We start from the raw sequence: 24284 nt of genomic DNA, 5'->3' as shown, positions 1-24284 counted from the left end.
CAAATGGAGGACTAGTGGATGAAATATTCAACTGTTTACCTATCAAAAACATGTTCAGTGCCGGTGAATGCTATGCCAGCGACAAAGATAGTCTTTGGTGTCTTCAGTTTCAGATTCAAGTGCACAGGAAATCAATATGCTACCCGGAGAGTAGATCTTATCTCGAGTACAATGCATTTTTAAAACGACTTAGAGTATTTTTATTTTTATCCTCTGGAAAATAACACTGAAACCATGTAGTTAAAGGGATACTAGTAAACGGATTAGAGCTATGTATTTATAATTGCCAAAACAAATCATGGCAATCTTTCCATGAACGATGATTGCTATAATCTGATAGAAAAACTATAGATACAAACTATACACCATTAAGTAAAAAAATAACCACAAATCCGATTTTCAATTATGGAATGCGTTAATACTATACACCTCTGGCTTGACACTTTCTTCATTTGATGCGGTGAATACTCCGCATGAGCGTCAAAACCATATTCACGTAAAATAAGAGACGATGGTATTTCAATACACGGAATGTAAAACATGCAGTTGGTTTATTTGAAATTAAAAACCACAGCTAATAATTAAAAATATTTTAATTAAAGTTTATTATCATATTGAATCTAGATCTCGAATACATTTTACAAATATTGTACACCATAAAAATACATCCCGTGGGTTATGACAAAACAATTAAAAATTTCCAACCATTGGATTGACAAACTAAACATCACAAATTATTAAATAGTTGAAATTTAAATAAAACACAAATAATGCTGACATGACCTCACATGCGTAAACCATGGACTCCAAAATGTTGTAGGCATGCTTATCGAGCGATACTAGCAAATACATGGGTGAATACAAGACATATATAACAAAATATGACGATTTCGACAATGGGTTGACTAAATCTGGATGGTTTTTGATCACAATGAAGAAAAAATATTTATATTAGAAACATATTATCACCTCCAGTATTTGTGAATGGAGGCAGGTTATATAGTCTTCAGAAACGCCAATCTTTAAATAAAAATGGTAATTTACATACCACTTGAAAAATCACTCTCAACTTCATTTTCTAAAATATTTCTTGTGTTATTCAAAAGTAATTTTACAGAACTATAGAGAAATGTATTTTACCGCGTCAAGAGACAAATTTTCGATATTTGCTGAATTGGCGACCGATGGAATTAAATTGTAAAAAGAAAGAACCTTATTTCAACAATTGGTTCTATGAATCATTCATTTTAATGTATCGTTATGATTCTGCTAACAAGTGCAGAATGGGAAAAAAGACATTGTAAAAAGACTTCTAATTAAAGGTTAGACTTTTTACCATGATGAATTTGCATAATCGCTGATATATTCGCGGAAAAAATTGAATTTTCAATCATTAGTTCAGATACTTTTGTGTTTGTGTCATCAATAAAATGTTACCCAGAAAAAATTCAGCATGTAAAATTCTTAATGGTATTTTAGTTATCTATCATATAGATAATAATCTTTTAATATAGTCACATGTCCTCAGTAGCAAAATTATTGGTAAACTCTGATTGTTTTACTGGTCGCATATTAAATTTCAACAACGCACTACCGAATCCGTCACTATTACTGGTCAAATTATTTTGATGATTAAAACGTATTCAATTTATATAAAAAAATTTTAATTAGATTTCATGATTTACATTCCATTTGTTCTCTCCCCATATTTCTGTGGGATGTGACTAGAATTCTTCTCTCAAGTAAATTGTTCCTGTTTTCTAACTGAATCAATTTCAACATATATCGTGAAAAAAGCTTTTCACTGACTCATAGGTACATCTACGACTAAGTTTTGAAAGCCTAATGGTACTATCAGAAAATGAAAACTAATGCCGTAAGTCTGATTAAGGTTTGAAGAGAATAAAAATGCATTCCACCCCAATTCATGACCAGGATGGGATACACGTATACTGCCGAGAGCGGCAATGGTATATTAGTGATAGGTTTTTCGAGCAGGAAGTAGTTCTTGATTCATTTTTCCACATGAATAATCAACTGGTAGATCATAGGACGGTGCGATTAAAGACCATTTATATCCAGCTAAGAATCTAATGTAACAAATGCAAATATACGAATGATAAATATTTACATTTTGCACTAACGTGAATTCCACTCTCAGAATCCGTGTTCACTAGGATAATGTTGTCAGCTATTCGAGGTGAGTTCAAGTTTTAAATTCTTCTAATTGTTTCCTGACTAATTACTTACACCAGAAGGTTTTAAACCTGTGTTATCTCTCAATGTCATCTATCTGTTGGTGTACATATATTTTTATCGACAGTGACACAAAGATTACATGGCAGCGGAGGTGTCCCATTTACATACTGCAATTGCCGGCTGGTCCGTGGCCAAGTTAAAAATTGTACGGAAGTTAATTTTCAAATGACTATTATCACACGAATATTTGTATACCCTCAGCAAAGACCATGAGGATTAAATAAAGGAAAGCGCATTTACTATTGATGTCTAATTAAAATTGATGAAACCTGCACATATTTTGCATGGACATGTACCGTAGCCAGTAAAATAAAATTTTTTCTCTTTATATTTTGTCTTAATTAAAATGAAGTATCAACGTTTACTATCCGTAATAACAAATTCCAAATTTGAACTAGACTATTATTTTGCTTGACCCTAATACTTCACATTGATTTTGTGCTTACACAATTTGCTCGTGGTGATAGTCAGTTATATATTATCCGGTCTAAATTGACCATTTAAATATTGCGATCGGTGAAATGGTATTTTTAATGGCAAAATTCCATTTCCGCTTCCAGGTGGAACCTCAAATCATCTAATATGGATAAACACATATTTCAGCTTCATTTATCTTTCTGGGAAGTTGATAATAATTTTGCAAAGTAATCTACTAAGTAATGGTAGTTTCACTTAAAAAATTATATTATCTTTACAGCGCACCCATGCGGCACATAGATAGTGATAAAAAATAAAAATTCACACTTTCTTCTTTTATTGCTTAGAAAAGGTTTTTTTAAGGTTATGGGTAAAAATTCTTTTCTATGGGAGTGATGAGACTAGCATGTCGTGATTAATGTTATTGAGGTCAAGCAAAAAATATATATACGTATCCAAACCTCATTCAAATTCATTCATTTCCATTTTTTTAATTTTGACTATATCTTGGTCACTACAGCACGTCAGATTTACGAGCTATCGAGCTACCGAGCATTTTTCCGCTGGCGAAGTCTTAAAGCAAACAACTTCGACACCGAGCGATTCCACATTTTTCTATTTCGTAGGAAAATGAAGTCTTTCCGAGGCAGAAATAAGGATTTTTATTTGTGTATATCCTATCAAAGGGATTGTGACGGATGACAGGGAACTAAGCAAGAACATTTATGCTTCCCGAGGGATTTATTAAGCAATTACAATAAACCAACTTTGACAAGAACTACGAATAAAAGCACAATACGCTAACCCTAACGTTGCCGTGATACGTTACGTGATGCTTAAGCTCACCTATAACAAATCCCAACGGCCATTGAATTATGCGTATTAGTACAGGTAGACATTTTCTTTTTAGGTGGTTTCCAAGGGAGGGTCCAGAAATATATCACACAATTTGGATGAAGCTGAGGGTGCCAAAATTTCCAAAATCGAACCCTGACCTCTTGAGTGTGTGCCCAGTACTCTACCCATTGGTCTAAAACATTGATTGTTTAGATTTGTTTTTACCCATTTGCTCGTTTTTTCCCTTTTTACCAACCCTTTAAACACCCTTCCTCTCCTTTATCCGTTGACCTAACACCTGATGCACGCATCCCCTGCCACACTCCTTTTGGAAGAATCTTGGGGTATTTGTGTAGATATAGAGAATCCTCTAATATTCATATCCTATGCATCATTTAAGAAAAATTATTGCAACTAACCATTGTTGTCTACTTATATTTTTTTCTCGTGGAGAATATAAAACTTTGCTGTTCCACAAAAAATTTTTGAATCCCCATATCCTAAGTTACCGTCTATCATATTTTGGCGTCTTCAATACTTTGCATCAAAACCGATCGCAGATAAAGCAAATATTATGTGGATCAGAAATGTTTCGCTTTCTTTCTTAGTATCGTGGAGTTCCACTGAGGTACGCCTAAAAACATTGCATGTTAGTTACCTTCCCTCCATATCCAGTCACTGGAGGATATGTCCTGGTTTATAGTACCTCACAGAAAAACAGCAAATAAATCCGCATACCACTTTCATCACGTGAGCGGAATCATATTTATCGTCATCCATTGTCGAAGTCCAACGAGTACTCCGGCGCCAATAAGTTCAGGGGTCAGTTGTTCTCCCCGGCGACGAAGACCACGTTGCGCCTTGGCCCTATGCCGTCTTCACCCGTGGTGTGCCAACCCTCGGCCTGGTACTCGTCCGTTATGTAGTACATGTAAGCCACCCAATAGATGCAGATAAGTGTGAAGAACATGATGGGGAACATCCGCCGGGAGGTTATGTCGATCTTGGAGAATTTCCCGGCAGGGACCATGGCCTCCGAGGCCTCGACACCGCGGCCGTTGGGCGGTTGCTCCACGCCGAGAAACATCATCACCGAGCCGAACTCATCCTTGGTGAACATGCGGGAGCTCCTCCATGCACGGATGGGAGCCATGAGGGTGTGCTGCCACCTGGGGGCGTCCACGGGAGACGCTGTCACACTCCGAGCCCTCCTCAGGTTTGTGGTGCGCCCCATGTCTGCGTCGCAGCCAACGCCCAGGCGATCAGCCGAGTCGGAGACGGCCATCTGTGTGGGAGAATCAATGGCACCACCACCCATCGTTCACACTCCGGACGCGTTAATATTAATTAAATAGTTTTGTGCCAACTCCTACCTAACTTTGTTATAACTAGTCTTTTCAATCGATGATTTTAATTGTAATTAAGAGATTTCGATTCACTCTAGCTCATCAGAATGTGGAAAACGTGGCGAGTAAATGTTTGAGATATGCGAGAGAAAACGCTAATTACCTTACTGATTGAAAGCGTACAGCGAAAAGCCACTATATTTGTCTAAAGTTGCTCCGAGAAACGAATAAACGCGCGGATACGCTGGAGGATTTAGGTTTGGAGCCCTTGAATAATAAAGATAGCAGGCAACCTTTTTAATACTTTTAGGAAGTTAATAGACATCCGAGTTTTCTTGCGACACAGAGGGGATTATTATCGCACAAAATTATGAAAAGGTTCCTAACACCGAGATAAAATAGGCAAACTATAGTCACCGTCACAGAGAGAAGGAAATACTAGTTCTTCCCTCACACGATACACCACCATATCAAAGTTGAACCCAAACATCCTAAAATATGACCATGAAGAACATATGTTAAGGGAGGTCCTTTCTCTCGCACCCCTCACCTCTCCTATTCCAGCAGTCATTACTTATATTTCTTCCGATGAAGACGGAGCTGAATTCCGTCGAAATGATCAAGAAATAACGCGTGAGTGATCTTTTTATGTGTTCTTATATTGTTTGTTGCTGTCCAAGTTTGTTATTCAACACTTCCGTGTCACTTCGACAAAATAATCTATATATATCTACGAGGTCTATTCAAGAAGTATCGCGAATTTTCAATTTTCGTGGATTAAGTATATTTGATTCTCGATTTTTTGTAGCGCTATGTTGGTACTTATGTCTCTCACTTATGCCAAAAATTTCGGCCATTTTGAATGATCTGTCAATTGTTCACAGCTGTTTTGCTTGGACACGTTTTCGCTTGTCTTCGATTTTTGCCTGTTACCAAAAATGGATCTAAGAATCTGGATCAAATTTTGTATGAAATACGAAGTTAAGTGCGCGGACGCATTCCAGATGTTGACTGTGGCATATGGAGAAGCTACCTAGGGCCGTTTATTGATGGTACAAAATTATCTCAGAGGGCTGAGGAGATGTGAAGGACGAAGAGCGTGCCGAACACCCGAGCACGTAAACAACAAACGAAAACATTGACAAAGTGAAGAAAATAGTATTGGTCAATCACCGAATCACCATTAGAGAGGTTTCTGAAGACCTAAACATATCGATTGGCTCGTGTTATTCGATTATTACCAATGATTTGGGCATGACACGGGTCGCCGCGAAATTCGTACCAAAATTGCTCCATTTCGACCAAAAACAGTAACGCATTAACATTGCTAATGAGATGTTGGACTCTGCCCCCGACGACCCAAATTTGCTCCATAGGGTCAAAAGCTGGTGACGAATCATGGGATTATGGTTATGACGTGGAAACCAAAGTTCAATGAATTATCCCAATGGAGGCTGCAGCATGAGCTAAGACCGAAAAACGCGCGTTAAGTTCATTCTAGTGTGAAAGTTTAGCTTGCAGTTTTCTTCAATTGCAGAGGCGTGGTGAATCATGATTTCTTGCCAAGGGGTAGAACGGTAAATAAATAATATTACCGACAGAGGGTAGAACGGTAAATAAATAATATTACCTGCAAGTTTTGCGCGAAGCAATCCGCCACAAACACCAGGGTTTGTGGAAGGACAAAAATTGGCTTTTGCACCATGACGACGCCCCTGCTCACACATCGTACCTTGTGCACGAATTTTTGAATTAAAACAACACACAAATGATGCCGCAGCCACCGCATTCCCCAGATCCGGCCTCCATTGACTTTTTCTTGTGCCCGTAACTAAAGAGGCCCATGAAAGGATGACGCTACACTACGATTGACGAGATAAAGACTGCATCGAAGGAGAAGCTAAACAATATCAAAAAACATGATTTTTTGAAGTCCTTCGAGGATTGGAATAAACGTTGGCACAATTGTATAATATCTAATGGGGATTACTTTGAAGGGTACAAAATAAATATTTCTGAATAAATAAATAATTTTTGAAAAAACGCAAAAGTCGCGATAATTTTTGAACAGGCCTCGTATGCGTGTGTGTCTGGTTGTCATGTTCATTGTAACCAAACTTCACGTAACACGGAGTAATGGCTGGAACAAAAAGCGCCGGCCTTCATGTGGATTGCAGTGAGTCACGTGAGGCAAGATTATCTGGAAGTCGGACTTAAAAGCCAAGGCTGCTGCACTTAACGTCCCAGCTCTCCGTCCTAGTGTTTTTAAAATAAGATAAAACTTAAAAAATGTTAATTTTTTGCAGGGAAATAAAAATATCTGCAAGGTGGTAACTATTTATGACAGGTTAGAACATGTTTACAAATATTATAGGTAGACCTTTACAAGGCTAAATTTTTGAAGTAAAGAATGCATATTAATGTATTTGTGTGTGTATATATATATATATATATATATATATATATATATATATATATATATATATATATATATATAAATCATAATAAAGAAACTGAAGAATTTAAGTGAAATTAACAATAAAATCAAAAAAGATCGGAAATGTTAAGTCCAAAATTGCATACCCAAACCACTAATGTGAGTATTGTCATAGTTATTCATAAAAAGCAAAATAGTAATAGGAGCAGGTAAAAATATACTTCTGTATTGGCATACAATGTCTCAGGTCATTATAAGAAGTGGACGGATGAAACTAAATGAATCTATTACTGAGTACGACCACAAACCAAAAATATTAATTTAGTATAGCCAGAAACAGCTTAGCCCGTTGATCAATTTATAGCAAATGCCCAAATAAGAGTCAGTAATAAAAACATTTGGAAATAGGTCTTATACATTTGAGGACTGCTTTAGCAACAGATTATCTTTGGAAGGAGGAAGATTTAGTAAGGACAAAGACATTGAATGGATATCGTAGCCTTCAGTATTTTACTCATCCTGCTAAAAAAGCATTTGATGTAATTATTTCTGGACTGCTGGTAGAAAAATTGTAAAAGTAATGGATAACGTAAAGGCAGGAAAAATAAGAAATCAGTTGTAAATTACTTTTAATAGTCACGCTCCTCGGCATCAAAGCAAGGTATATCTATATATATAAAACACACACACACACACATATATATATATATATATATATATATATATATATATATATATATGTGTGTGTGTGTGTGTATATACACATATATATATATATATATATATATATATATATATATATATATATATATATATGTGTATATATATACATATATATATATATATGTGTGTATATATATACATATATATATATATATATATATACATATATATATATATATATATATATATATATATATATATATATATATATATATATATATATATGTGTGTGTGTATATATATATATACATATATATATGTGTATATATATATATATATATCAATTAAGGATAAATGGCACATAGGCGACCACGTTTTTTTCAACAAATGTCATTTCTTAAGTTATTCGGGATTATGACAAAATCAATCTCTACATAACTTTCCTCCCAACCAATGGAACACACTATTAGTACGGTGAAAATATGGACACATATTTACATGCATATATATCTGGTATATGTTTATATATACATATATATGCGTGTGTTTTTTATTTTAAGTTACCTAATTTGTTACCATTATTAGATCCAACCTTCTTTATTGTTTTTCCTGCTACTAACAGCTCCTATCTTTTTCGCAGTGGAGTATACAGTACTTAAATTCATTAGTGAAATTACCTGTGGTTATTATCACTTAGAATTGAATTATTTTACATTTTATTGTGACTAACTACATTGAAAAACTTTATTTATGATGCTGCCTGATTGGTGCTGAATAATTCTCTACAACAAAGCCTAGCCGTGGAGTTAAGTGTACAATGTAAAAGTAGGTTATTCATTTATCTCCCCGGGTCTCCCTCCTTGCTTCCCGTTCACTTTTCTCTCGGCTGCGTTGCCATTAAGCCATTTACCTCTCAAAATGCGACTAACAACATGATTTATTCGCAGTTGTTCAGGCAATAAAGTTTTAATTAGTTGGGCAAATTGCCAAGATTTCAACTGTTATTTCTAACTACAAAAGAAGAGTGGTCTGAAGCCATGGAAATAATAGCATACTTTATGACGCGCAATTAGTGAGATTGTAAGACGGTAGGAAGGCTAAAATATGTAAAATCGAACCTTTAAATAGATACATTTTAATTACATTAAACCACACAGTTTACGCACCTGGGTAGTACTGTGGAAGAAAATAATTGCAGTTGAAAGAAGTATTACCTTAAAAATATAAGAAAGTATTATGCAGAGGGATTTCATGACATCGAGCAATGCGGAATTTATGCGAAAAAAAATTTACTGGGAGGAACTCAGTTCGAACTAGTGACAGGAATTATATGATTCCTATATTTTACCGTCAGGATATGAGTATTAGCGTTAATTTTAGAGTTTTGATATGTTTTTGTCTAATGAAATAGGGGAAGGATTCAGTTAAAGAAAGTAAATTGATGGTGTGTTAGATTTGGAGGTAAAAGGGAAGTCCCTATTTAGGTACAATTCGAGAAAGCAGACATCATGGGTGGAGAAAATAATTTGTATAAGATTGATGAAAAAGTTGTAAAATGAAAATAATATGAGCAGTAAGTGGAACTTGTGATGAAGAGCATTGAGCAGATAGTATGACGAGCGTTAGAAAACGTTGAGCATTAAAATCACTAGAGTCGGCTTGCGGCCAAACCCTCTTTTTTCCTCAGTACGTGTGATCAGCATCCCTCTATCTCAACTGCTCGTGAAATTATCATAGAGATGCACTAATTAGAATAGTATTTAAGCTCAGGTTTATCGTAATGCGTCTCATACAAATGTACGCAAATTTGTAACGAATTTTAAACAGATGAGTAATAAAATACTTTCTTTGTTTATGGAAAGAATTGGCGAGACTCCCTGTTGAGAGGTCACATTCCAACTACTTGTCTCTTGCAACATTTTGAAAGGGAAGTTTGACTCTAGTTCCTTCAATATCTTAAAATTAGAATGCACGTATATGAACAAGCAAAGGAGAAAATAAACAGAGCAAATGGAGCTTAAGTTATAAGGAAACGTTTAAAAAAGCTAATACACTTGAACTACTACAACTATCGCCCAAAACCTATTGCTATAAACTTATTGCACAGCAACTATGATGGCCTACTTATGATCAAATCTACAGGGGAGGCATGCAAATCTCTTCTTCCGGCACGTATCTCTCGTCAGAAACCACAATAGTATTAGTGGGAAACGTACAAAACCAATATTAATCTTATGATTAAACGAATAGTAAAGCGTCTTTTAAATACACCTCTAATTATCCCTCTAGCATCTTGCAGTAGCAATAAAATCAATTTAAAAGCGGATAAATTATTAGCGACTATGGCAAGCGTTATTAACTTTGAACATATTCGTCAATTACCTACATGTTCTTAAAATGAAAAGCAGTTTCATTTACGCTACGTGAAGACATTTTTCAAGACTTACCAACATTGTCAGCTGATAGTAAAACAAAATGAATTAAAGAGTGATTAGTTTAAAAGATTTATCAAAAAATGTTATAAATTAGTAAAAGTTTATTTTAAACCTAATTATTGATGAGGTAATTATCACTAATAAAAAAGAATTTTAACAGTTTTCATCAAAAAGTAAACTAAGAAGTGAAGCAATAATGACAATGCTATCTGTTATAATTTATTCAATGAATAAAGATAAGTATACCACCATATTTATAAAAAAATATCGTATGTGTTAAAACAAGCTTTCTTAATAATTTACAATCAATATTCAACCAATGAAAAAACTCATTTCCTTGTCGGTATACCAAAGAGACTCTTACCAATGGAATTAATAAACCTATGGACACAAACACGAAATAGTCAATATATTAATATCATAAAAGTATTGGTTTTACAAGATATTTACATTAAAGTAACATTTGACATAGTCATTTATTGGTGAACCAATCATAATCCGTTTTAATAGCATTATGATTCTAAAATATATACCTGGGTTGGTATACCCATGTCTGACAATGATGTGGCCCTAGGGGCCGATTAATAAGACATTAATGATACGTAAAAGTATTCCGAGAGTAGAGAATTGGTCAACCATAAGGCAACTGTTTAAATAGGACTGACATATGATTACTAACATTAAGGTTGATGTACTCGTCATAACTTGGAGTAGGAAATGTACGTTGGGAATAAAGGAGGGTCCGTCTGATCATGGTCAAACGCAAAGAGCGTAACACCCAGGAAAGTTAGGAAAGAACATAGGGGAATTGAGTTAATGTCGAACACGATCAAAATTGGGGAAAAGATACTAAAATGACGGCTTAGAAAATAAACAAGAATATAGGAGGGACGGCTTGGATATTTTTGACGGGGAAAAAGTTCTATGAATGACAAATTTTGACTAATAATAAAATAAAAAAACAGAAAATTACTGGGAGATGCAGAGGCCGAAAAACTAGGCGTTCAAACATATGGAAAAAGCGCGTGAATCGTCATGATTGGTTTGGAATGATTGATGGAAAAAATGTCGGAAATATATGTGATAATAATAGTAGGCATGTATGAAGCAGCATAGTAAGTAGTAATGGGAGCCAAAAGAGAGTTTTGCAATTAGAAAATGACAATATGAGAAATTCTAACGCCTGAGCTTTTGTATCGTTTTAGTCATAAATGTCATCACGAGAGAAGTGGCTGGGCTAACCCCCATGGTTAATGCCAATATCAGGTGAATGTGTATTACACAATATTAAAAAATAAAGGTTCATAAAATATGTCGGAGTGGAAAATATTTTGAAGAGAGGACTTAATATTATTAGGTAGAAAGCTGCATATATCAGTCTTATGGTTAATGGCCGTGATGAAAATGTATACCTAAAGAGAAGAAGCTGCAACGAGTGAAATATTTTAAATTAATTGAATGAATAGGACGACTTTAGAAAGAAGACTGAACGAATGATTGAATCATGGAGTGCAAACCGGTTGGAATCCTTGGATGATGATATCTGGGGTGATATGTGATAAGAGAATCAGTGGCAGGCGGCGGCAGTTAAGGCGGAAAAGGTAGTCGCAAGATATTGATATTTGTAGTGGAAAGATATGACAGATGCAGAAAGAATACGAGAGTAATTTGGATGTGACGAAATCGGGGGTGTCAAAAAGAATAGATGGATGATATAAGTAGTCGAAGAAAAATTAGAACGAAGAAAATCAGAGGGGCAAAAAAACGTTGGGCGCATCATTAGAAAAATACAAGAAAAGAGGGTGAAATGATATGGACACGATGCTGGAGAATGAAAACTGGGAGGGTAGGTGATTTTTGGAGATGGATTCGAGTGAAAAATGGAAAAGAGAGGACTTGGGGAAAGGTGTCTGGACCGCGTGGGAGGCTTTGATGAGAAGAGAATGGTGAGTCGAAGGAGGGGGGAAGATGTAAAAGATAGTGAAGGAGGAATCTGATCAAATTCAGCGAACATGCATTGAGGATAGAAAATCTACGAAAGCAGAAAAAGATCAATGACAAGGCAAAGGAAAAGAAAACGAGAAGACATAATTAATTTAATTAACCTTATTTAGAAAAATATAATGGCTCGTCAGCTTATGATATGATAATTCATGTTTCTTTGAGAAACGGAGAAATGTTACTTACGGAAGTACTCGCTGGAGCAAACATATCCTCAATAAACTAATATGAGGAACTTAAAACAATTCTTATGGAACGTTTCCGTGATTAAATTTACCGAGTTTTTACTTTTAACTTAATTCCATTCTTGGTAACCTAAAACCTTGTGATTTTCCGAACAGTTTTCATTGTTCTCAGTAGATGTCGAAGTCACGGTGTTATCATCGAGGTGACAATAAAGGTAATTACACAGCGTTCCACGCAGCTTTTATTATTACCGATCAATTTCCACGCAACTATGTCAATGTCGAATGAATAGTGCACATTTTTCAAAACTGAAAATTTGACGTCAAAATTCGATCGCTAATTAGACAAACTGGGTAAAATTACAAATTGCTTAGTTACCAACAATGGATATAAAGATATTGCGAAAACTTAAGCCTGGTTGCATTTGTTATGCTCCCCTTAACTGGAGTTTGAATGTATAAAACTTAACTTATATCAGTCTTAACTATAGTAACTCATAAACTAAGAGAGAAATTACACAGTTAACTTCGCCGAGTCAAGTGATGACCATAGCTTTATATATCAGGTGCCGTACCTCGACCACGTCCTCCGGCCCGGCCCCGTTGCCCACCACGTCCAATTCCTCGTCCGTGTATTCGTCGTACTCCTCCGCCTCCTCGTCCCAGTCGATGTTGTCGCGGACCACGTGGCCAACGCCCGCCCTCGCCCCCACGCCCCCCGCGATTCCACCCCCGAGACCGCCTCCCAGCGGGTTTCCCACGACTGGGGGCGGCGGCGGTGGCGGGGCCACTTTGCCCCCGCCCAACCCCTTGCCCTGCTCGGCTCCTCGCTGCCCCGGGTCCTCCCCCACCGTCTCCACGATGACTCGGACGATATCGTGCTCACCGACGCCTCCCAGAACTATGTTGCCAGGGCTGAAATTCTAAGGCGAGAGAAATGGGAAAGAGAGTAAGAAGGAAAGGAGTATAAGATTAATCGCTTGAGAGAGGCCCTTTTCAGTATATTGTAAATAGAAGTGGAAATCAAATGTATTCGTTTATTTATGTACCATCAATGCCACCGCTAGGGTGTATGGTAGGGGGTGAAAACACACTCGACTAATTTTGACCAGAATATGACTCTACCGCGGGCGTACAATATTATTATGATCCCTTTTCCAATGTGGAAAAAATGGCATCTTAAGTCTATCTGTTCTACACTTAACATCTCTAATTTTACTGACATGGTCTCTCCTACCGTAGTAGAATGGGATACAGCTAAAGATACGTCCTTCCAATTTACGCAACAGAGATTTTATCTGTAATTTAACCTTCGCTCCTTGAGTGATTCCTAGCCTATCTCCTCTAATATTTTGGATTCGATACTAAGTTTATTATGACAACATTTTACAAATCTATCTAATCTACACTGCACGCGATCCAATTTGGCAATTAATCCAAATTCGCGAGGATCACATACACTTGCAGAATATTCATAATGAGACCTAACCAGTGAAAGATAACATTTCTCTTTGATCTTTTTATCACATTTACCCATTACCCCTTCAATAAATCCTTATTTTTTGTTAGCTTGTCTACATATCACTCGTATGTGTTTTGTCTAGTAGATTTCGTGAGTGAGGTTACGCCTAGGTATTTAATTGAGTATCAGTGAATTGTCCGTCCTGCATGATGAGATTATTACCTGATACTTAGTGGCTGCATTGCATGTGAGTCTACACCTTTTCCTGGGTTTCATTGTTCGTCAACTTACTGTAGTCAACGGAGTAATTACTAACAGTATGAATGCAATATTTGTAATGTGTATGACGGATGATGCATGAATATTACGGGGTACGGCAACAGAACTTCCCTTTTCAAAGGAAGTCTAAGACTTCTAGATGCAGGGTGGTGTATGGATGCAGATGGATAATACTAGTAAAATCACAAGGAAACTGGAGGCCCTGACTAAAAGCGGGAGATAAATCGCGGATGGAGGGGAAAAATATACTATACATAAATACTAAACGAAAAACAGATTCTGTGCTGCCGAGAACCTCACTGCAACACTTAGAAACTTTTAATTAAAACAAAAATTCAACCAAATTTTTTAATTTAAGTAAGTTCTCGAGGTTTAAAAAATACCAAAGATGTTTTGAACAGAAAAAACCTTGCTCAGTATAAGTCCAAGTAACCTAAATTCAGCAAAAATGCAAAACCTACAAATATATCATTCACAACTAAACTTGATGAAAATCAGCCCAAGTGTCTTAAATTCAGCATGTTTGTCGCTCTTCTCCAATCACTATTATCGCAAACGTTGCTAGGTGTATACAGGCAGTTTAAAACTTATCGTCGAGTGATTACTTTACGTCGGTTGTCTCCGTATTTCGGAGCTTCGGTAAATCTTGGTTGTTCGCAATGCGTCGCTGATATTATTCGTCCAAATCTCAGAATTTCCCCCCTCCATCTTCGCGTTCATTGAACGGAAACAGTACTAATGTTGCTATGAAGAGGTTGTAACAACGATATCTTCAAATATCTTAGCTGAAAATCTTCAGGGAAAATCCACGAATTTCAACTTAAATACGAAAGCCTAGACTTGTGATGTTTATCATCTATTGAATTATGGAAAAGGTTGATAATTACGGTATGACTGGTTCCTGTCGTATTCATTTCTATTTCTGATGTTTTGGTTATTTGTAAAATATAGCTGCTGCTGGCTTGTGGTGTAATTGCGAATGAATATTGGGGGATAATGTGGATACTACTCGTATATGGTACGATACGATACACCATGCTACATACAGGCAGTACACCTGTATATAGCAAGATGTTAATAAATGTCTTTGGAAGGTTGTCCTTAAGAAGCATGTCCTTTATAATTTCAATGTTTTTGCCAACATGAATTTGGTTACATAGATTAAGGGATCTTCGTTTAAGTGCTAAATGAGTATTAATTTTTTGTTTCAGTTGATGGTGAGAATTAAAATTTATATCTCTCTCAATTTTGTTCACACGAATAAAATGTGTGCCAAAAGTTTTTATCACACTTATTTTTGTTTTTTCATAATAAATACATGTATTAGCGATTTACTTAAAATACATCTTTCTCATCTCTCAAGCGAGGCTCTACCTGAATTCCAGAAAAAAAATTATACTTTAAATTATATTATTATTTTTATTGTTGTATTAATGATCAAATATTTTTATATTAAAAAATCAGATAGATTTGAATATATTTTATATTGAAATTTTAAGTTTCCTTGTTATTAAAAAAAAATGTTGGTAAAAAATTCGTACTGGAAATTTTTCTAAAATTCGTGAAAGTTTTAAGGGTTAATAATAATATGTTTGCATTGCGCCTACCGCCGGTCTCTTGTCGACCACAACGTTGTGCTCGGAGCCCTTCCGCTTTCGCCCTCCCTCCTCCTTCTTCCTCCTCTTCTTCCTCTCCTCCTCGTCCTCCTCGTCTCCCCCGCCCGCCTCCGCGCCCTCCTTCCGCTCCCTCTCCTCCTCCTCTCGCTCCTTTTCCTCACGCTTCTTCTTCTCCTCGTCCGCCTTCCTCTTCACGTCCGTGCGGATCTTGTCGATGAAGTTGATGGCCGCATACTCCACCATGACAGCGAACACGAACGAGAAGCACAGGATGACAAACCAGTCGAGGGCCGTCGCGTACGACACCTTGGGCATCTGGGCACGACCGCCGAAGCCCATCGTGGTCATCGAGAGGACAGTCGTCACCCCTGAAGAGAGAGGACGGTGGAAATTCGGGACGGAATTATTCATCGAACTGACTTGAAGTTCCATTCAAATCCGTGAGAGTGAAGACAGCGATAAGTTCGAGTAATTAAATATCGATAGTGTTTGTCCGTATCTGTCTTTAACTTCCTAAAATTCCGTTGGTCTAACTATTAAAAACTACGCTGTTTTTCTTCTCAATCTCTCTTTAAAGTGAAAGTGCATTTTTACCTCCTGGTGCATGTAAAAAACACTGTTACATTTCTGATATTTTTCATTTCGTTTACATGTTGATGACCTTATAATGGTACTTCAACTTCATGAGTATCAAACTGATTATTTCGACTAAATGTTTTTAATTATCCCTAATCGAGCGAGAGGGATAGATTTATTCGGGTCTGCCGACTGCTGAGATTATTCAGAACCTCTCACAACTCAAAACTTTAATAAGAAATATATGGAAAGACAAGGAAATAAGTATATTATCAGCATTTAATCAACAGTAAAACCAAGAGATTTTTATCCGTGTATCATTTCCGTCTTACAAGAGACGTAGGAGGCTAGATTCCTTCAAAAGAGAAATTATTTGACTGAGGACATCTGTGCTATCGCCTTTCCTTTAAGCGAGGCATACCTTGATGTATAGCTTATCGCGCGCGGCCAGAAATTTATCGCAGTCCAAAAGGTAAAGCCTAAGCCTGTAAAATTCGGCGACGTTTATGAATAAACATTTAAAGACAATAAAAACACAAATTAAGTCTCTACGTTCAAACTTCCTTGGGGCGGAAACTTGGTCGTCATGTCAAATAAAAGCGTAGATTGTCTCTATTGCCTACATATAAATATTGCGTACATAACTACGCTCCATATCAAAGTTTTCACAAATATTTGCTAAAAATCCTTAGTCAACGTTCCCGTGGTGAATTCCCGTCTCCTGGCAAAAGCTTCTTCGCCCAACTCAATTCTTCCTCTGTATCGTCGTATAGAATATAATGCTTCTCTTCGTATACAATAGAATGCTTCCTAGATAGATTAACCGTTCCAAATGCCTTAGTTCGTGCCCTCCTATATTAACCTTCGTAATTTGAACCTTTATTTAGCCTTCATAATTCAAGTCTTTATATTCAAATCTTCGTAATTAAATATTCCAGTACCTTAAACCTCCAAAGATATTGGAAAAAATAATGGACAAAGTAATTGTAATATCCACTAACATTTTATTAATGTTACCCAGGTATCGACTTTTTCAGTCGTCTTCAGGACGTGAAGATGACCCAAAGATTCGTAACTATGGTCGCAATAATTAAAATTTACGGGAAATCATAAGTATTTTATCTATTCCTTTTCCATCATCGAAAGTTTCAACTAAGTGAAAACTGCAACTGTACAACTTGTCACATGGCATGTAGTGGAAGTTCATCATTATAAGAAAAACAAATTTGCACTTTTCCACAAGTTTATAGATGACTTACCACACGTTTCGGTTCCCAGAGCCATCATGATGGTTCTGTGAACCAAAACGCGTAGTATATTATCAATAAACTTGTGGAAAAGCGCAAATTCATCTCATACACTGAAAAATGATCTCAGTAATGATAGTAACCCTTGACAATGATGGTAATCTAGTTCATCCGCACTCTGATTTTATAAATTCCCCTCCTAAGGAATAAACTTCGCTTTGAACATTCTGCGAAGTTATCCAAAAACCATTTTCCTCTATTATTTCCCTGATTCAATGAGAACGAGCAAAACGAAAACTAATTTTTTTCTCATTTATCTATTGACTGCATATTTTTTAAGTAGTTTACCTCGACTTTACACCCTGTAAACGCCTCGATACATCAAAGATGATAGTATCTAAAATTTCAAAGGATAAAGTGATTTTCGGATTTCCAGTCATATCACAAGTTGAAAGATGGTCCAGGTTTATCTTAAGTGATGTATCCAGCAGAGCCAGTGGTTCATACGTCATTTCCGGTGTCCTTATTCCTCACCTAGCGACACCCGGGCCGGCACGGCATCCGGGTCGATCCAAAACGACACCCAGGAGCAGGATACGATCAAGCCACAGGGCACATACACTTGGAGCATAAAATAACCAGTGTGCCTCTTCAGAAAGAAGAACACCCTTATCACGCTATAAGTGTCTGCGGAAGAGAAAAAGAATGGGAATATCAGGATGACACGAATGAAGAGACCCTTCAATTAAAAAATTTGAATTAGTTGGTGAAAAGGAAATTGAAATTTCCCTGCATTATTACATGAATGTGCGTTGCGTTCCACGCAAATGGCTTATCCATTACAATTGAATTTTTTGTCTGGTGTTATACATACCCCATTTCCGGGCATATAACCCCATTTTTAGATTTAAATTTACTGAAGAGTACCCTTTAGAAAAATCTGAAAACGTGTACCAAAAATAAGTGTACGCCTTTTCAGAGTTTTGAACGCAAAATTATTTTATCGGCGTTCTGCAATAAATTAAGGAATTTTGAATTACGAGTATGCCCTTACTGCGAGTAGGGTATTTGAACTCTACCAATTCGTCAGTAATGATAAGAAAACAAACTAAAGACCTTAATATTCATACTCGTTTGGAGATTTGGCATTAAATATATATTGTTATTGTAATTGATTGTAGTTATATTTGATAGTGCGATTGAAACAAATTCCAATGATGAATCCTCATAAACGTTCCCATCACAAAATATCTGGTTCAGGTCACCTAACGGTTAAACAACAGGGCATTCAAAAATAGTGTTTTTTCTCAAGAATATGGCAGCTAGTTAGTCAGCCCAAATCTCTATATTTTTATTCACTTAATAGATATATTACAGATAAATTTATGAGTTTGTGTGGGTGTATATACAGTTTTGGTGCCTGTATATATATTCACACACATAATTTAGGCAAGGTTAAGTCGATAAATAAGTCGCAAAAATGGATTGAGGCAGCAATAACCTCCCGAAATTTATTTCTTTTTCTTACATACGTATTTACTCTGTAAATTCAGACACTTTTCCCATTTTCTTACAAGTCCTTAATGCCCAGTAGCAAAGAAGTATTTTGTTTTCTGACGTCGCCAACGAGAAACCTCTAGGACTGCTGCATCATCATTTTCAAACGTTGGCCTCGTAAATGATTTGTTAGGGCCCGAACAGATGATAATCACTGGGGTCTAATTCGGGACTTTTCGGTGGATGTTCCAAGCATTTCCAATGAAATATTCGTAACAGCTCCTACTTGTTTTGCTGATGTTTGCGACTTATTTATTGGCTAATTCTCGTACACACACACACATACACAAGTATATATATATATATATATATATTTTTTTTTTTAAGGTAATCTACCGGTTAAGGTAGGTTTTTCGATGGACACAACTACCAAACAAATATTTTGTGACTACTAACAAAACACAACCCTAAATTCTACTCTACACCAGGTCCCTCTTCATCTCTGAGTACTTTCTTCCGCCCTTCATCCCGTCCAACATCCCTATCCTGTTCCTTCCCTTTCCTCTTTTGCCCAACATTCTACCCTCTATCACAGTCTTCAACATCCCACTGCCGGTCAACACCCCCTTCATCCACTTTTCCTGCCTCCATAGGATTGCTCCCAACAAACCCCTCTCTTCGCCCACCATACCAAGTACTTCCTCATTTGTTTTCTTCTCTGTCCATTTCACCTTCTCCATTCTTCTCCACACCCACATTTCAAAGGCCTCCAGTCTACGTCTATCCTCCTGCTTCAATTACCACGTTTCCGCGCCGTACATAGCTACGCTCCATATCAAAGTTTTTACGAGTCTTTTCTTAACATCCTTACTCAAAGTCCCCGTCATCAACTCCCTCCTCCTCGTGAAAGCCTCTTTGCCTAGCGCAATTCTTCTCCTTACGTCCCTACTACTTTGACCGTGTTGGTCCAAAACACTACCGAGATACGTAAACTGTTCTACCTGCTCTAGTTTTTGCCCTCCTATTTTAATGTTAAGCTTGCCCTTTTTCTTTCTAGAAAATCGCATAACCTTTGTTTTATTAATGTTGATTCTCATCCCATACCTGTCGCACTGAATTTCCAATTCACTCAGCAATGCTTGCAGCCCCTTGGCTGACTGACAAACTAAAGCTTGGTCATCAGCAAACCTAACTGATTTTACGAATTCCCCGCCCACTTTCATTCCTACCTCTAGTTCTTCCCATGCCTCTTTGATCATTTCCTCTGCATACAGGTTGAACAGCAACGGTGATAATGGGCAACCCTGCCTTACACCCCTTCCTAACACTGCCCATCCTGACTCCCCGTTTCCCACCCGCACCTGAGCAGTCTGAGACATGTACAGGTTGCGGATTAGCCTCCTTTCCCTCCAATCTATTCCTATTTTCTGCAATATACTCATTAGTTTTTCCCAATTCACTCTGTCAAACGCTTTTTCGAAATCTACGAAACAGGCAAATACCTCCTGGTTGTGTTCTATATTCCTCTCGATTAATAATCTCATTACTGCAATGGCATCACGCGTACCTCTCCCCTTCCTAAACCCAAACTGATCATCCCCTAAGTAATCATTTGCCCTACTCTCTATCCGTTTGTTTATGATCCTGAGAACAACTTTAGCTGCGTGGGATATCAAACTAATTGTCCTATAGTCCTCACATGACGTGGCCTTTACCTTTTTCGGAATCGGAACTAAAACTGCTCTCACAAAGTCTTCCGGCCAGATTCCCTCCTCATAAATGCTACGGATCAGCCCATATAGCCTCTTCCTCCCACATTTTCCTAAGCATTTTAAAAGTTCCACGGGAATGTTATCTACCCCCACGGCCTTATTTAGTTTCATCTCCCTTAATGCCCTTTCTATCTCATTGTTTAGTATGCCTGGACCTAAGCTGTCTTCCTCTACGTCATTTTCTTTTTCAATGTATAACTGTGTTGGTCTGAGTTCTTTACTATACAGTTCTTCTATATACTCCTTCCATCTATCTTGGATCTTTCCTGCGTCAACTATTATCTTACCCGCCTTATCTCTAACTATTAGCATAGCTCTTCCTTTCTTACTTCCCGATAACGATTTAACTTTGCTGTAGAGCGCACCGATTTCGCCCTTCCTCTGGAGACTTTCCATATCCTCGCACTGCGTCTTCCACCATGCGTCTTTTGCCTTATTTGTTGCCCGCCTCAATTTATTGTTCAATTCTTTGTACTTCATTTTGCCTAATTCTGTATTTATATTCTTCCATTTTCGCCGCTCATCCATCTTTGTAATCATCTCATCCGTGATCCATGGTTTCCTAGTCCTTTTAGCGTTAACGGTTCCAATAGTGTCTTTTGCGGCTTTAGACAACCCTTTTTTGATCATTTCCCATTTTTCTTCGATAGTACTAAGCCCTTTACCATCCTCCATTATTTTCTCTACCGCCTGTTTGTATTCCTTCCTTTTCAACCCATTTAATGCTTCTACATTCCATTTTCTAACTCGCCGCCCCTGCCTTATCTTTTTGAAACGTACACTACATTTCATAACAACTAAATTGTGGTCTGAGTCCGCATCCGCTCCCGGAAAGCTGTGGGAATTTATCACACTATTCCTAAACCTGTGTCTAACCAGGATATAATCTAGCTGATATCTTCCTGAGTCACCTGGCATTTTCCATGTATACCTGCGTCTTTTGTGGTGTCTAAACCAAGTGTTGGTGATGACTAACCCCTGTCTCCTGCAGAACTCAACTGCTTTCTGCCCGCGGTCATTCCTCGTGCCTAAACCGTAGTCGCCCACCTCATCACCATCTCTTCCTTCGCCTACCGTCGCATTCCAATCCCCCATCACTATCAAATGTTTCCCTGCAGGAACACACGCGATCATGTCCTCTAACTGATCGTATATCTTATCGACCTCTTCTTCCTTATGGTTGCTCGGTGGCATGTATACCTGAATAATAACTAAGTTCGTCGGTTCTGCTTTTATCTCCACTAGTAGTATTCTATCCGTTACCTGCTCTATGTTGACTACGCTTCTTCCTACGTCTTCATTTAATACTATGGCAACCCCTCGTTGGCTCTCGTCCCCACCGCTGTATATTATTCTATACTTATCACTCCAGTAATCCCCGCTATCTTTCCATCTCACCTCGCATAGACCTAAAATATCTATATTTCCCCTTTCCATCTCTCGCTTAACATTCTCCAATTTCCCTGTCCTCATCATTGTCCTAACATTCCACGTTCCTATTCTAACTAATTTTGTCTTCTTCTCCTGCGTCTTCTGTCCTGCTGCTGCTGGTTTTCCCTTGCAAGGGTTTCGTGGGATGACGACCGCGGAAGCCTTGCCTCCCCCGCTGCCGGGCACGACACACGGCCGATTGGGCCGAGCCCCGTGGTTGCCAGGACTCAAAATATCTCTATTGTCCATCATATTTTTCTAGGGAATGATAATTGAGGTGGTTTCCCGTTGCCTTCCTCAATAGTGTTTTTAACGTGACACCATCACTTACTGGCCGCCCCACTGGGGTCAGACGCCATTGCAGCCGCCTCACTGAGGAACAGACGCTGCGTGGACTACCTTTCGTCTGGCTCCTAACCTTCGACCTATCTGGCATGGGTGACCCTACCAGGAGCAATAATTATTACTCCCGCCAGCACAGCTCTAGGGGTCATCGGAACGCACAAGCCCTTCCACCACGTCAAGGTTGTAGTCCGGGGAGGGATATATATATATATATATATATATATATATATATATATATATATATATATATATATATATATATATATATATATAGTACAATACACAGTAAAACACAATATAGAAACACAAAAAAAGAACACTCACACGTTATTTCTTGATATTTCGACGGAAACAATCCGTCTTCCTCTGAAGACGGATTACTTCTATATCCATTACTTCTATATCTTCAGAGGAAGACGGATTGTTTCCGTCGAAATATCAAGAAATAACGTGTGAGTGTTCTTTTTTTGTGTTTCTATATTGTGTTTTACTGTGTATTGTACTATTCGGCACTTCTGTCTTACGTCTACGAAAGCATATATATATATATATATATATATATATATATATATATATATATATATATATATGTGTGTGTGTGTGTGTGTGTGTGTGTACGAACTTATATAGAAATACATATACTGTAATTCGAACAAACCAATGGTTAGTTTGCTAGTTGAGGGTAGACCTCACCAAATACTAAGAACTATACGGGATGTGAAATTTTAACAACAGGGTAGGGGGCTATTTCCAATCCTTGCGCCGACTGTGGTTTCCAAGGAAGATCTAGTTTACCCGAAAAATCGCATTACTTGGGTGAAGATGCAAATACCCTGAGAATCTAACCCAGGCCCTCCAGTCATTTGTCCAGGGCTCTAATTTTGCCCGGATAAAGACGTTTATCTATCTACCGACTGGGTTATCACACTCTGTTAACTTCCATATAAACAAATTTTAAGGCGTAGTTATAATCATTCCCATTTGACATGTTTTGATAGTGGACATGGAAAAATTACAAAGGAAAGAAGTACACGTATCTGATCAAATCTAAGAGCGGATAATTTGATGACGTGTTACTGGAAAATATAAGTATTGAGTTGTGACTTTCAATACGATGGGAAATCATTGCATCCATGCGGATTATAACATTAGACATGCCTACAGCAAGGCTACATCGTTATATGTAATCCATGTTGTTTTGTAACGACTATTACCAACTCGTCTCTAGTGCGCAATGAGAAAGTTAAAAATAATAGGTTGCCCCTAAGGCTCTCAGGTTTACATTTCATCTTATATAAACGCCCGCTTCGGTTCGATGAGTCATTATCATTAACAAGAAAGCTAAACCAAGTATTTAGGAATAATTTCCAAAAGCCTGTGGGCAGCTCCGAAAGTTAAAGAGGGGCGAAAACGTTTGCTATATCAGGATTCCCTGACTGACAGGCAATCCGGCTGAGCCATTTTTACGTCGCTCGAAGA

General features: G+C 37.5%; 1 protein-coding gene across 1 annotated transcript in view; it reads right to left on the bottom strand.

Annotated features, from left to right (window-relative positions):
- Positions 1 to 619: 619 nt before the first annotated feature.
- Positions 620 to 24284, bottom strand: part of LOC139685954 (gamma-aminobutyric acid receptor subunit alpha-4-like) — a 94451-nt gene continuing 70786 nt past the window's right edge. Inside the window, exons 6-9 of the mRNA XM_071583089.1 lie at positions 18295 to 18447; positions 16042 to 16305; positions 13156 to 13343; positions 620 to 4798 (exon numbers count right to left, since the gene is read on the bottom strand). Of these exons, the coding sequence (XP_071439190.1) occupies positions 4337 to 4798; positions 13156 to 13343; positions 16042 to 16305; positions 18295 to 18447 (1067 nt within the window). The 3' untranslated portion in view covers positions 620 to 4336. The remainder of the gene's footprint in view (positions 4799 to 13155; positions 13344 to 16041; positions 16306 to 18294; positions 18448 to 24284) is intronic.

This window comes from Hetaerina americana, unplaced genomic scaffold (genome assembly GCF_022747635.1).
Source record: "Hetaerina americana unplaced genomic scaffold, ioHetAmer1.1.p SCAF_122, whole genome shotgun sequence".
In the NCBI taxonomy this organism is placed as follows: domain Eukaryota; kingdom Metazoa; phylum Arthropoda; class Insecta; order Odonata; family Calopterygidae; genus Hetaerina; species Hetaerina americana.
Note: the sequence above shows the minus strand (reverse complement) of the source record. Positions and strands in the feature narration are given on the sequence as shown.